Below are 14,632 nucleotides of genomic sequence, written 5' to 3'. Positions count from 1 at the left end.
TCTATGATTTCTTTTCATAGGTAAAATTGGAGTTGCACAGAAGTCAGAAATGAAAGAGTCAACAATTTCTTCATACTTATCTGATTTAAGAAACAGAAATGCTTTTTCATCTCTTCCTCCAGTTAAACGTCTCAAGGTTGGTTTTAGTAACATTTGTCCCTTGTTCTGTAATTAAATATATATAGATATTCCTCTTGTCTGTCGATCAGTTAGATATGTAACCATGGTATAGTTTAGAGTTTTTTGTGGGCTTGCTGGGGAATATGACCATGACTTATAATATTGTTTCCAAAGGAAAAGGTTTTGTAGTTCTTAATAATCCATCTATAAATCCATTTTTGGGACATAGTTATATAGCTCCTACCTTTATTAACCTTTTTTTTTTTTTTAAGCCCGAGAAGAAGAAAATGGAGAGAAAGATGTAACTTGACTTAGTTCAGCAGTTGAAACTAGACACTCTTCCCCTCTCCTGACACTGCTGGACTGGGCTAGAAAGTCTGAAGTTGATTTTGATTTGTGCACCCAGATGAGTATTTAGCTCAAAGAGTTTCCTTTCCAAGTAAAGAAGGAATGGTAATTCCTGCTGGTTGATAGGCTAATCACCTGCAGACTTGTAAATCATCCTATCCAGGGCAAAATAATTAATTGGGTCATAGAACAGAGTCAAGAAAATGGCAGAATATGTTTCTTTAGGAATAGATTCTAAATTATGAGGTTAAAATGAGAATATTGAGAAACAGGAGGTATACTACCTTATTTGAGATAGTTTTTTAGTAATACAAATTTTTTCTTCCCTCTTCCTTCCTTTTCTTTCATATGTGTTCCATGTTCTTCTTTCTTTTCTTCCATATTCATTGAATACAAGAATGTTCCAAGTAGTATGATAATTGGTAAGATACAGTGATGAGTAAGACAGTTTTTTTTTTTAAAGATTTATTTATTTATTTATACAAGCACTGGGCACAGTCAGAAGAGCGGGAGGGTGAGAGAATTCACCAGAGCAAGAGCAGGGAGCAGAGCAGGCAGAAGGACCGAAGTACACTGCTGAGGGGAGCAGCGGGCGGCAGGAGAGGTCTGCGCGCCATGTGGGACCCTCCTCTGGTGGCCTGGGAGCTGCTGGGGATAGAACCAGCGCTGCAGAGGCTGCAGGCAGCCCCGCAACCCAGCGCTCAACCGCTGCGCCACGGGGGAGGCCCCGAGTAAGACAGTTTTAATCCTAATCCTCATAGAATTTATAGTTTTAGGGAATCATACCTGCTTTATAAGTAAATAGGCTTTTTCAACATAGTGTGATGACTGATTCAGTGACATAGTGTAAAATAACTTGGGTTTACTTAGAAAGTGTAGTCATTCCACACTTTATGGGCCAGGAAAGAATGCCTGAAAAAAACATTATTGAGGCCTGAAGGATATAAAAGCAGAAAGTCAAGTATGGAGAGGTGAATACCGAAGAGATAGTGGAGAGGGGTAGAAAAGTATTTCAGAAGCAGAAAACATACAGAGGTATAGAGGTGAGAAAAAGATAGAGATAATTTTTTTAAAACTGAAGTAATACAGTATATTGGCAGTCATTTACTATGGGAGAGTAGAGAGAAAAGAGGCTGAAGCATTTTTATGCTATTTTAAGGATTTGGACTTTATCCTGAAAGTGTTGGGAAGCCATGAAAGAGCTTTAATCAGTAGTATGATCAGGATTACATTTTATAAAGTATACTGTGGATACAGTATGGAGAACAGATTAGAGGATGATAGAAAAGGAACACAAGGACTCATTAGGTAAGCAAAATAATTGCCTTGACTAGTGCAATGGCAGCAAGGGAGAGAAGTGAATGGGTTTAAAGTATTTTCTCAGAGATGGAATCAGCTATCTTAATTGGCATTTAATTGGTGAGGAGCTTTCTGACTTGAGCAACTGGAGAATAAGTGGGGCCTTACTAGAACTGTAAAGGAAATGCAAGTTTGGAGGAATAGAGGCGCAGTAAGTTCAATCCTGGAATTACTGAATTTAGAGGTGACAAAATATCTAGTTAAAGATTTTTACAGAAAGTTGGCTGTAACTGTGGGAAAACCAGGAGAGAATTGAGCTAGAAATATGATTTGAGGGTTATTTCCATATAGATGGTAATTCAAGCCATGGGAGTAAATGAAATCATTGAGAATATAAAGAGTCAGAAGGGAAGAAGGCATAGCAAAGAACCATGAAGAATATCAACTCTTTGGAAGGACATTTGAGTTGAGAAGCTGAGTTTCTCCTAATTCACTGGCTTTTGAACTTTTGTGTAACAGTAGGAATTTTACTGTTTGACTCATTTATTAAAATATTTTCATGTGAAATGGATAGTTGAACTTGTGTTTTCTTTCATTAATAGATGCAGATAAATAAATCTCAAAGTGTGAACCTTAAAGAATTTGGTTTTACTCCAAAACCTTCTCTTCCCAGTATATCAAGGTACAACTATACTGTTACTATCTAATATAAAAGAGTCATCTTAAACTCTCTTCCTCCGAGTAATCACTTATTCAGTAAAAGGTGGTCACTGGCTACCTTCAAATCACTTAGTGATTTTCTAGTTCCATAGTGAAGTAATGGCATCATAAGACTTTCATTATGTTTCCTATCCTAAATTTGTTTGAAATTACATAGTTATAGAATATCTTAACATTCATTAAATTATCTCTTTCCTGGTAAACTAGCCATCTTATATGTCATGTCCTCAGACTCTCTGCCTTCGAAACTTAACAGGTGATGAGAGTATTCTTTAAAAAGAGAAATCACATTGTAATACAAAATCTAATCTTTTCCATTTAGCGCCCTACTCTATTTTAACCCCTCATATTTATAAAATATTTTGTAATTTAAAAACTGTACTTTTGTGCATTATATCTTTGACCGTAATAGCAACCTGGCTCATAAAATGATATTATTAATCCCATTTTATAGATGAAATAACGAAAGCTTATATTTCTAGTTAATAAGTAGAAGGCCCTAGATGATAACTGAGCATTATTTCCTAAATCTTGATGTGTAGAAGACAATATTATGTAATTTCCCCTCCAAAAAGGGGCATTCTATATGCAGAGATAACAATTAATATGCTTAAAAACCAGTACAGAATAGACCCTAATCAATCAGAACAGATGCCAACACTACTTTAAGACATTCTAGCTTTTGTTATCTAACTGAAAATAGCTTTAGTAATAGATTTTTAAGACTAAACACAGAAAGATACCTACATAGTGGGGACATATAAAAATAACTAAGTAACTGCCACTTCCATTAAACATCTATTTTTTACCTTTTATTATTCAATCTGGTACAGTTTATCATAGAAGTGTTGGGTGGATAAGCCATATTTTTTTTTTCATTTATATGAATAAGTAGTTTTCAAAGTTAGATTACTTTTAATATTTTCTTTAATATTTTGATGGCTGGGTTTATCCTTATAAAGGTCAGAATATTTAAACATGCCTGAATTGCCTATAATGGAGCAGAGGGATCAGCATGAAGTCCATGCAAAAGTTCAACAACAAGAACCATCTGAATATCAAGACAAAGGTAAATTACCGTTGATATTGACTTGAAAAAATATGTGATTTATCATTACTTCGGATTGACAAGTAATATTATTGAAAAACCACCATATGAAGTTATTACAATTATTAACTTGGCAACATTTTTCTCTTGGGTTTTTTGAATCAATTTAAATTCTTAAGTCTGTTATTTCAGAAGGTCTTGCTATGTCTGTCATAGTTGTTTGAAAAATCTCTTCCCTACATAGTGTTCACTATTTTAATTTATTTTTTTACAGATTTATTTATTTATGCATACAAGTTCTGGGGTACAGGCCAGAGGCGTGGGCGGTGAGAGGATTCACCAGAGACAGAGTGGGGAACAGAACAGGCAGATTAACCAAAGTACACTGCTGTGGGGAGCAGTGAGCGAGCCAGGAGAGGTCTGCTGCACCATGTGGGTTGCTCCCTGGCTGGCCAGAAATTGAACTCATGCTGCAGTGGCTGTGGACAGCTTCATAGGCTGTGTCCTAACCCTTGTGCCACCAGGGAGGCCCGACTATTTTAATTTAAAGATAATATGAGGAAAAGCGGAGAACATAAGCAAGCTTTGGATATACAGATTTTAATACAAGGTATTGAAATGAGGAATTATTACATGTATTTAGAATTATTTTAACTAATTTATAAAACTGATCCAATTTTGTAAATAACCTGTGTAACCTTGGGAAATTATTTAACCTCTTTGGGCCTTAGTTTTATCTTTAAAATTAAGAGATTAAATTTGGAGAGCTTTAATAGCTTCCCACTTCTCAAACCAATTATTCTTATATAATTTCCATAATATGAGAATATAACCTAATTTGTGTAATAGAGCTGGTATAAATCTATCTTAGCTTTTTATGTCTGTCTGTCATTAAATTAATGAGATAATGCAGATAAATTCTTCAGCCCTCTTATTATACCTGGTTCATCATTATGGACCCTGCTATTAGTGGTATCATTTCCCTGGATCATGCTATTTATAGACATTCTGTTAAAATGTGTGAGAAATAATCCTAGTCATAGAGTTGAAGACTATATTTAAATTAAAGAAACTTAAAGGTATGTTGGTGCAAGCTTGTACTGGCTTGTGAAAGATTTTTTAATTAGAGGTTATCTTTCAGGCATTATCAGAAGTTTAATTTATGTGAATATTTAAGTAAATTATATTAAAAATAAAATCACAAATATTCAAAACTAGTCTCACTTCCTAATTGTTCTAGTAGATTTTACTATTATCTTTGTTTTATATTTGTAGCTATATGGTGGAAATACCATATATTAGGGTGCTGCTATGCATTTAGTCTCAACTTTGCTTTCAGTAATGTCACTTTGGTAGCTTGAAGTCATTCACAATGGGAGTATTTATGTCATGGAAATCAGGAAACACTGCAAATCAGGGCTTGATTTACTGTTTAAAGTGATGGAGAAGAGGTTAATAGTGCAGATTAAATTTAACTGTGTGTTGTGTCTGTTTTCATTACACTGTGAGTTACATGAGAAATTGAGGGAATGTTCTTCTAGTATTTGAAAACTATTACCAAATTCATGAAGTTGCTTATGTTAGTGGATGAATGAGTGACATCTCAACATATGTCTTTGTTATTTTACTTTCATGCTTTACCTGTTAAAGTCTACAAAAATACCAAACAACATTCAGGTAAGGACTGCATTCATTTGTCAGCTGCAATCATAGATTGACTACAGATATGAGAGCCTGACAAAAACCAATGAAAATCAGTTAGATAATTAGAATTTACACTTAAGCACATTGTATGGTATTATTTGTAAATTGTGTTCTGTGTATCTTTTACATATAATAAATACATATGATACATATAACAATTTCATGTACATATGTATATCTGTACATTCAGTTTCTAGAGAAGCAGCTATTAAGTATTTATTATCATAACTATAGGAAAAGTGCATAAGTAAGGGCATTACTCATCTTATGAGATAGCTACTATTATAATTCTCATTTTTCAGAGGAGAAAACTAGGCTCAGAGAGTTGAAATTATTTGGTAAGATCATACAACTAGTAAATGAGCAGAGGTGGAATTTTCATCCAGGTCATGTCTCTAAGCCCAGCAAAAAGAATGGATAATACCCAAGGCTCTTTTAGCTAGAGAAAAATTAAAATCTATTTTGGACAAATGTATTTTATAACAAATACTTCCAACAAACTGGAGGGAGGAAGACCATTTTAGAAATTATTATATCTAATCTTGGAGTATTGTTATTCTCATATAAGAATTAAGAGGAGGAATTAGCTCTAAAAGAATCCACTGAAAATTAAAGTTAGTTCAACTATCAGTCTGTGTAAGTAACACAGTAAATAGAATACATTATACAAATAAAACACAGCATTCAGAAATGCTAGATTTGTTACAGGGCAGGGAGAAGGACACCCCAGAAGCCCCAAACCTGCCTGTTCTAAATAGATTCTGCCATCTTCCTCATCAAGACAAAACATACTGTAGTGCACAAGACCTTTAATGGAAAGAAACTTTAATTCAGTGAGTGTGCAACAAATATATAAATATATAAATCAAGCACCCTAAGCACATTCTAGTGGAGACCCATAGAAAAGGGTTAGACAGCCAGACAAGTCTGGGAGGAAAAGAGCAAAATCAAAATCAAGATAAAAGCTGCAATTGTTAATCTCCTCAAGGGTCTCTCACCCACATCTGTTTCACCCAGTCCAGGACCAAAAAGTAAGTGTAGCTTCTTCACGTATCTCTCTGCTCCATGCACCTCCTCCAGTCTCCTTCCTGCTCTCTATCCTTCTTCCTTCCTTCTCCAGTCTCCTCCAGCTTTTTCTCCCTGCTCAGCTCCACCCTTCCTTGGGTGGGGCAGGGAACCTGGAAACACTTCTTTCCCTGGGGACCACCTTTTTATAGGTTCAGTACTTTGGAAACTATTCAGGACCCCTGTTTAGTAGTTGAAAGGCATAGTTGATGTATCAATAGATAGTAATGCTTATGGTTTAAAAATTACCTGTACACTTATATATATATACACATGACAGGTTTATCTAGATGGAACTATTCTACAATGTCAAATGAGAAAGCCCCCCAAGCAGTGCTCTTCAACAGAAATCTTAATGTGTCTGGAAACCAGAATTTGACAGATGTGGATAAAAGCAAGTCTCCATTTTCAGAAGTTTTGAATGTGAACTTTGAACTGGGAAATGAAGTTTGGGAAGATTTTGATGATGAAAACTTAATAGAAGTTACTAACTTTTCAGCTGATACTCAGATAAAATCATCAGGTAAAATTACATTTTAACATGAAACAATTTCATAAATTCTTTTCTTTCAGTTCAGCTTCAGGGACTAGTTTTCTTTGCCTTCTTTGTGTTTTTGCTTAATTAGTCTTGGTTTGTTAACATTATGAGTTTCAATAAAGCTGAAAATGTGACCTTCATAAATGATATTTCCTTCCCCTAAGGGCAAAGGTCGGGGTTATTCCATGATGATGCTATATAACAAATTAGCTTTTTCTGTTCTATTGCTCCCCTATCTTCTTAAAGACTCTATTCAAATTCAGATTGTTTATTGAATTATCCCTTACCCTTATAAAACAGACTATCAATAGCTCTCCATTCTAAGATCACAATGGTCTGCTAATAATTGTGAAGGACAAAAATATTCCATCTTTAAAAAAAATTATCTGTTGGCTAAGAAAATAAAACTTATTTCTAGTATAGAAATACTGACTTTTCAGATATAAATAAATAAATAGTTCCTATCTTAGGTTAAAAGTCATTTTGTACTACAAGTTAAGAGGCAATTTGTACTGATTTTTTCAGGTAGCTTAGAATCTTATGAAGCCATAGCTTTGGACTGAGAAAATCAATCTCAATAAATGCCATTTTCCAGGGATAGAGAACTTTAAATGAACTTAATTACATGCAGGCTATTGAAAATATTGAATGAAGTTAGGATTGATCATTTACATAAATTAAAGATAAATAATCGTGGTATGGAGACCTTTTAATACAGTAACTTGTAAACTAACCAACATGTTTTGTAGTTTTACTCTTAGTTTTGCTCCTTTTGTTCTCTATGCAAATTGAATTTGATTATTGTAAAGAATTATCTATTCCTTCCTTAACCAGATCATATCTGTTTAAAAGAGCCCTTGTAGAACTTGTGAAAAGCTCCATTTAGCTGTTTCCTGGCATTTTATTTCAAATGTGATCTCTTTATACAGGATTTGGAGACATGTTGAGTTCCAGTATGAGGGAAAGTAAGCTAGCCTTCCAACAGTCAAAAAGCAAATTCCAGAGAGAAATGTCAAACAGGCAAGTTTTAGAACTTTGATTTGGGAAACTTACACCTTTATACCTGCCTGACATGTATTGGAGATGTGGATCAAGTCATTAGCTGTCAGAGAAGCTGTTGGGTATTAACCAGTCTAAACCCTCTTAATCTTAAAACTGTGTTTCTCAAAGTGCTGTTGTCAGACCACCAGCATCAAAATCATGTAGGGGTGCATATTAAAAATGCACATTTCTGGGCTTAACACTAGACTCACTGAATTATGGTCACTGGAGCTAAAGCCTAGGAATCTTCCATTTTTCTCAGAACTTGAACACTAAATAGGAGTTTGACAAGTAGAAAAGAGGAGAATGAGGCATTCCAGGTAGAAAGTTGCATGTTCAAAGGAATAAAGCTAGAAAAGGCATACCATGCTTAAGTGCGTTCAATGTGGCCACACTATTAAGGCTGAAATTGCTGAGGTCTGATTGTGAAAGGCCTTGAATTCCATAATAGACACCTGTGTTGTATCAGGGGCTACAAACTCAAATTGCCTTCAGGATTTGGTGTGCCAAGATCAACTACAGTGTGTCTCATAGAAAGGGAGCAGTGACTACTCAGTTGCAACTAGTTGTTGTATAGGAAATATATAGTGTCAGATATTCTGATTTTCCAAATAAAGTTAAAAATCTAAAATTTTATGACATCACCTGATGTAGGGGCAGGAATGGACACAGTGCAGGTTTCCTGATCCAGCAGACTGGGTAAAGGAGGAGTCAGAGTCCTTAGTGGCTTTTTGCAGGTCTTTTTATTGGATTTACCCGGTACACGGCAGGTAGGGGTGCTGGGGGGCCGGGAGGCTGGCAGGCCTCCCAGCCCCCAGCAAGTCTTCACTCTATCTGGGCTCTCCGGCATTCTCTGCTTCTCTCTTGGCTTCTGCTACTTCTTTTTCGGCTTCTTGGCTTCTGCTGGCGTCCCCGTGATGCCGACCTTAAAAGCCCAGTCTTAGCCCAGGTGAATCCCATCTACCTCTGCCCACACCCTACTCCAGGTGCCTGCCATCAGGCATGCATTCAGGACCGCAAGGATCCATCATCTGTCCTGATGGCAGGAGGGCAGAAAAGCCTCACATTTTTCCTTACCCTACACCTGACTTTGAAATTTTGACAACAAATTTTTATCCTTAAGTATTTAGGAGATTTTTTTTTTCTTTTTGTTGACATAACATTAGTTTACAATAGGTTTCAGATATATGTAGTTACTTGTCTTAGTGTGGTATTTTTCATACCATACCTCCAACAAAATTGTAGTTATCAACCACCATCACTCTCTTCCCAATTCCCTTCTTCCCTTCAGGTAACTACCATTTTGTTGTCAGAGTCTAGGAATTTGTTTTGTTTTTGTCGTGTTCAATTAGTTGCTTTTGCTTTTCTTTATATCCCACAAATGAATGAAATCACACAATCTTTTTGTTGTTGCCTTATTATACTTAGCTTAATTACCTCAACGCCAATCCATGTTATCAAAAATGGCTTAGTAGTATTTCATTGTGTGTATATACCACTTCTTAATCCATATATCTATTGTTGGGCACTTAGGTTGTTTCTGTATCTTGAATTGTAAATAGTGCTGCAATGAAAATAGGGCATGCATACCTTTTCAGATTAGCATTGTCATGGTCTTTGGGTAAATACTTAGAAGTGGGATTACTGGATTATATGATAGTTCTATTTTTAAATTTTGGAGGAATTTCCATAGTCTTTTCCAAAGTGGCTGTTTATATATATATATATATATATATGTGTGTGTGTGTGTGTGTATATATATATATATATATATATATATAGGTCTAGTCATATGATGAATAGGAAAGGTAGGCTATGATGCAGTCTGAAGTAGGACAAACATGTTAGAAACAAAGAAGCAGATTTGGATATTTCAAACACTTCATAAATAACATGGAAGATTTACATTAGATTTAACAATTGACAATATATGGTAATTAAGAAAGGAAAGAATAAGTGGTAAATGGGTAGATGGAGGTGTTATTTAAAAGTAAAGGAAATATACAACATTTGAAGAGAAAACAATACGAGTTTTAAAAATGCTCAACTTGGAGTATCTTTGCAAAAATGCAGAATACATTTAGATATTGATCTTGAATCAAAGTCAAGAGAGAAAAATTATAGTCACAACCAAAACTTTTCCAAAGAGAATGCTAACAACTTTTTATTCAGGGTCTAATTTTCTACTTAAGGATTATTTATTTCTCCTCTTTAAAAAATACTAAATTTGTGGTGTTTTGGTATTTTTACTATTATTTAGTCATTTTATACACTATTAAATATCATTATCACAGAATCAGGTTTCAGAGAATTCCAGGGCTGAAGCAAACTTCATTTAAGTTTCATTTAGTCTTCCCACAATTGGATCCTTAAATTACCTCCTACCATCATTGGCAAATAGTTACACGACTTCTGCCAAGACAATTCTGTGACCAAGAGCTCATTCATTCCAAAATGCTTTTTTTGTTAGAATCTCTTAAACCATTCAATCTCTTTTAAAAATATTTGCCTAAGATTTGCCATTGTAATTTCCATATATTGGTTCTAACTGTGAGTCACACTGAATAAGCAATCAAAGTGGAATAGAGGGTTGTAGCGAAAATAGGTAAATCACAAGCAGGAAGATAAGACAATGAACAATTTAGTGTACCACACATTTAGAAAACTACAGATAATTATGGGAGTGAAGTGACCAACGGGAGTGGTCACTTTTAGAAGTGACCAACAGACAGTAGGGTGGTATAAAAAATGAATTCTTTCAAAGAGCCTCTGAGAAACAGTGGCTGGAAGTTTCCACTGAGAAGATCTGTGGGTGTGAGGGTCTAGATTGGAAAGGTGACTTACTTTTTTGATTATACCCTTTTTACTATGTTAATTCCTTGCCATTAATAAAAGACAAAATGATTCAATCCTATCAATATATGTGATTCTCCTCTGCTTCTGTCCCATGCACTGATTGTTCCTTGTATGGTTGTCACATTATAACCTCTAAGCATCAGCTTATATTGTCAGAGATGCTCTCATGACCATCTTTTTTAAAGTGCATTTATGCCTTGACAGTGTTTTTCCTATAATATTACCATTAATTTCCTCCATATCACTTCATGATCTGTAGTTAAGTATGTACTTATTTATTCATTATCTTCTCCTCTACCAGATGATAACTTCCTGAGCATTTGTTTGTCACTTTTTATACCCAACTCCTGTACAGTGTCTGGCATATAGTAGTGAATAATATTTAAATGTTTTTTAATAAATGAATTTAATACAGAAGATTAAAGGTGAGTTCTGGTATAAGAAGTTAACTAGCGGATGTCCTTCTGCAGTGAGACCAGAATGGAAAAAGTAGATAAAAAGTTAAGGAAAGGGCCTCCCCGGTAGTGCAGTAGTTGAGCGCTGGGTTGCGAAGCTGCCCGCAGCTTCTGCAGCGCTGGGTCAATCCCCAGGCCCCCCTGCCCCCCCCCCACGGGCGAGGGTCCCACATGGCACACAGACCTCTCCTGCTGCCCACTGCTCCCCTCAGCAGTGTAGTTCGCCAGTCTGCTGCTCTGCTCCCTGCTCTGGCTCTGGTGAATTCTCTCACCCTCCTGTGCTTCTGACTATCCAATGCTTGTATAAATAAATAAATAAATCTTTAAAAAAAAAAAAAAGTTAAGGAAGGACCTCCCTGGTGGCGCACTATGAAACTATTGCCAGCCACTGTGGCCCGCCAGCCCACCAAGTTCAATCCTTGGCCAGGGAACTGACCCACTTGGCGCAGAAGACCTCTCCTGTCTCTCCTGCTGCTCCCTTCAGCAGTGTATTTCAGTAGATCCACCTGTTCTGCTCCCCAATCTGTCTCTTGTGAATCCTCTCACCCCCTGCACCTCTAGCCTCCACCCCAGCTCTTATATGCATAAATAAATAAAATAAATCTTAAAAAAAGTTAAGGAAGTGGTATTTAGAAAAGATTTACAGACTGCAAGGTGACAGACAACTAAGCATAAGATTCAATTTTAAAATAAATTGTTGAATGACTTTTTGTAGGCCTTTAAAAGTAGTATTCTTATCTAATTTAGAATACATAAGTTGTTCTTTGATGTAAAGGAAAGGAGACATACCTACCAAGTTCTCCATGAGTCTAAGAAACAGTATCAGTTATTTTGGAGATAAATGTAATAAACTTTCATCATAGTCCTCAAAGAATCACTATTGATCTAAATTAGAATCGTTTCTTTTATTTTTCATATTTTACAAATAATTAATTTTCATTTTTCAGTTTTGTTTCTTCACATGAGGAACCAGATACTTATTTATCAACTTCTGCTATGTCCAAGTTTGATACATCCTCCATGATGAAATCACCTCAACCAAGTGGAAATGCAAATATTGTAAGAAAAAGTACTTCTTTGTTTTTCTTTTAAATTCTGCCCAGATCGCTAAACTTTCTATGACTGTTATTTTTTAACCACAAAATGTAGGTCCATTTCCAAGAAAGAAAACAACAAAGTCTGTCACCAGAGATTGAGAAGTTATGCTTTACTGGTTCTGTAAAAAAAACAAATTCATCAAAATTTGTTAAGAATGTGGATTTCTTTATTAGAAGCAGTGACTATAAAGAGGAAATTGATTTTAGGTAAGTTCTTTTTAAAGTATTTAAAGATTTTACCAATAAAAACTTTTTACAAAGACATTCAACATTCCTTTTATCTTGCTTCATGGTAAAGATTAGAACCTAAATATTTTATTTACTAAAAACATTGACATTTCTGAACCCTAGTATACTAAGTGCCTTCACATAATTCACAATATCAAATATATGTTTAATGCTATTAAATTAAAACACTGTGTTGATAGTTTTTTTCACTTATTTGCATACAATATGTTGATAATAAGAAGTATCAGATCAGTTGAGAAATCCAAATGAGATCAGTTAAATTTTCAAAATTTCAAGTTGTTCAATTCTTCAAGTACAATGAAAAAGTAAGGTTAGGTCTAATCAGTGCCCCTATTGCTGGTAATTTTTATGAGTAACTGTACCAATTTCCTTCTTCCTCTTGAAGTCAAAGTTCATAGGTCTGTTCACACATCCTTTAAATTACATTACTTTCTGGGGATTCCGTGGTGATGCAATGGGTTAAGTCTTAGCACTGTGAAGCTATCTGCAGCTATTGCAGCCTAAGTTAGATTCAGGGTCAGGGAGCTACCCACATGGCACAGCAGACCTCGCCTGCCTCACCCTGCTCCCCTCAGCAGTGTATTTCAGTCAGTCTGCCTATTCTGCTCCCCACTCTGTCTCTGGTGAATCCTCTTATTGCCTCACCTCTGACCTATACCCCAGTTCTTGTATGCATACATAAATAAATCTTTAAAAATAAATAAATAAATTACATTACTTTCTAATACATTTAAAGAAATTTCCAACAGATGTTTTCCCCCCAATACTTTCATTGAGCTTACATATATATATATATATATATATATATATATATACTTATATACTTATCCTAATTTGATATTGATCTCTCAGCAATCTTTAAGTTCACCCATTTTGTATATATTATTACATCATTTCTTGTGCATTTTAAAATAAATTGTTATACAATAGTTATTTTGATATTTGATTTTTCTCTCCAGTAGGTATCATCCTGACAATGAAGCTGATGAAATAAAGTCTTTTCTAGGAATATTTGATGGTATTTTCTAAAACAAATCCCCCAGAAATGCCTCCTATATCAATAAGACAAAGCATAAAGAGACTTGGTTACAAAACATGATTTTATTTTTAAAAAATAATTTATAATTGTTTAGATTTCTCATGAATTTGATCAGTTTTGTCAACTTTTCCCATTATGTTGTAATTTTGTGAAAAGCACATTTAACAGTGCTTTGTTTCAGTAAGATGATAACTTACACTTGAAAATAATTATTTGGTTATTAATTAGATTTTGAGAGGAACCAATTTAAAATTGCATTCATATATTTTCTTAAGAAGAAAGGTATTCTGTGAAAGCAAAATAATGCTAGATCAGTGAATCCATGTATTGTATGAATTATGCACAAATATTTTTCTTTTACTAAAGATTTTTAAAAATCCAGTGCTGTCTGAACCTGTTATATAAGTTAAACGATAATAAATGAAATGTTAATATATATCATTGTTTTCCTTTAGCTTGTTTTTCAGTGTGGTGAATTCTAAAATTTTGTTATGTGTACTATAACAGAAGCTACTTTACATTATTTTCCAATGAAATATATCTCAAATATGTTTATTGATAAGTAGTTTATAGGTACTCTAAGCAATGTATGTTTAATTTATTTATATATACAGTGTGAAGCTCAGTTAAGAAATTTTGGGAAATAAGTTTTTTTTTTAATAAAAACCTTAAAAATGAGAAGTAAAGAAGAGAAACTTTTGGAGATTGTTATTGTTATTATTAGTAAACATTTATGAGGTATGTTATTTATTATACTTAGAAGAAAAAGCTTAAAACAAAGCTAAGAGACTTTTTGTTTGTGTTGAAAAATAAGCACAACCTCTTCCTTTATATTAGTCATCTTTACAATTGGTTTGTTTCTGCATCTGAATCAATCATGCTACAACCTTTAAAGGTTATTAAGCTCTATTAAAATGAAAAATTGGTGCACTACGATCTGCTTATCTTGCATACATAGACTTTGACAGTAAAGAAAAAGCAATTTAATTCAACAAGACTTATTGTGATATGCTAAGTGAAAAGCACTGTACTTGGTGCTGCAAAGGATGTAAA

General features: G+C 34.5%; 1 protein-coding gene across 1 annotated transcript in view; it reads left to right on the top strand.

Moving 5' to 3' along the window:
* The window catches only part of HFM1 (helicase for meiosis 1), a gene marked incomplete at both ends in the record, with an annotated part of 61,672 nt that extends 48,103 nt beyond the window's left edge, over positions 1–13,569 (top strand). Inside the window, 8 exons of the mRNA XM_084242955.1 lie at positions 21–136; positions 2,370–2,449; positions 3,450–3,556; positions 6,717–6,827; positions 7,772–7,862; positions 12,142–12,253; positions 12,344–12,498; positions 13,500–13,569. Coding sequence (XP_084099081.1) covers positions 21–136; positions 2,370–2,449; positions 3,450–3,556; positions 6,717–6,827; positions 7,772–7,862; positions 12,142–12,253; positions 12,344–12,498; positions 13,500–13,569 — 842 coding nt within the window. The remainder of the gene's footprint in view (positions 1–20; positions 137–2,369; positions 2,450–3,449; positions 3,557–6,716; positions 6,828–7,771; positions 7,863–12,141; positions 12,254–12,343; positions 12,499–13,499) is intronic.
* Positions 13,570–14,632: the final 1,063 nt, after the last annotated feature.

This window comes from Talpa europaea, assembly GCF_964194135.1.
Source record: "Talpa europaea genome assembly, chromosome: 9".
Lineage (NCBI taxonomy): Eukaryota > Metazoa > Chordata > Mammalia > Eulipotyphla > Talpidae > Talpa > Talpa europaea.
This window is presented reverse-complemented; position numbering and strand designations above follow the sequence as displayed.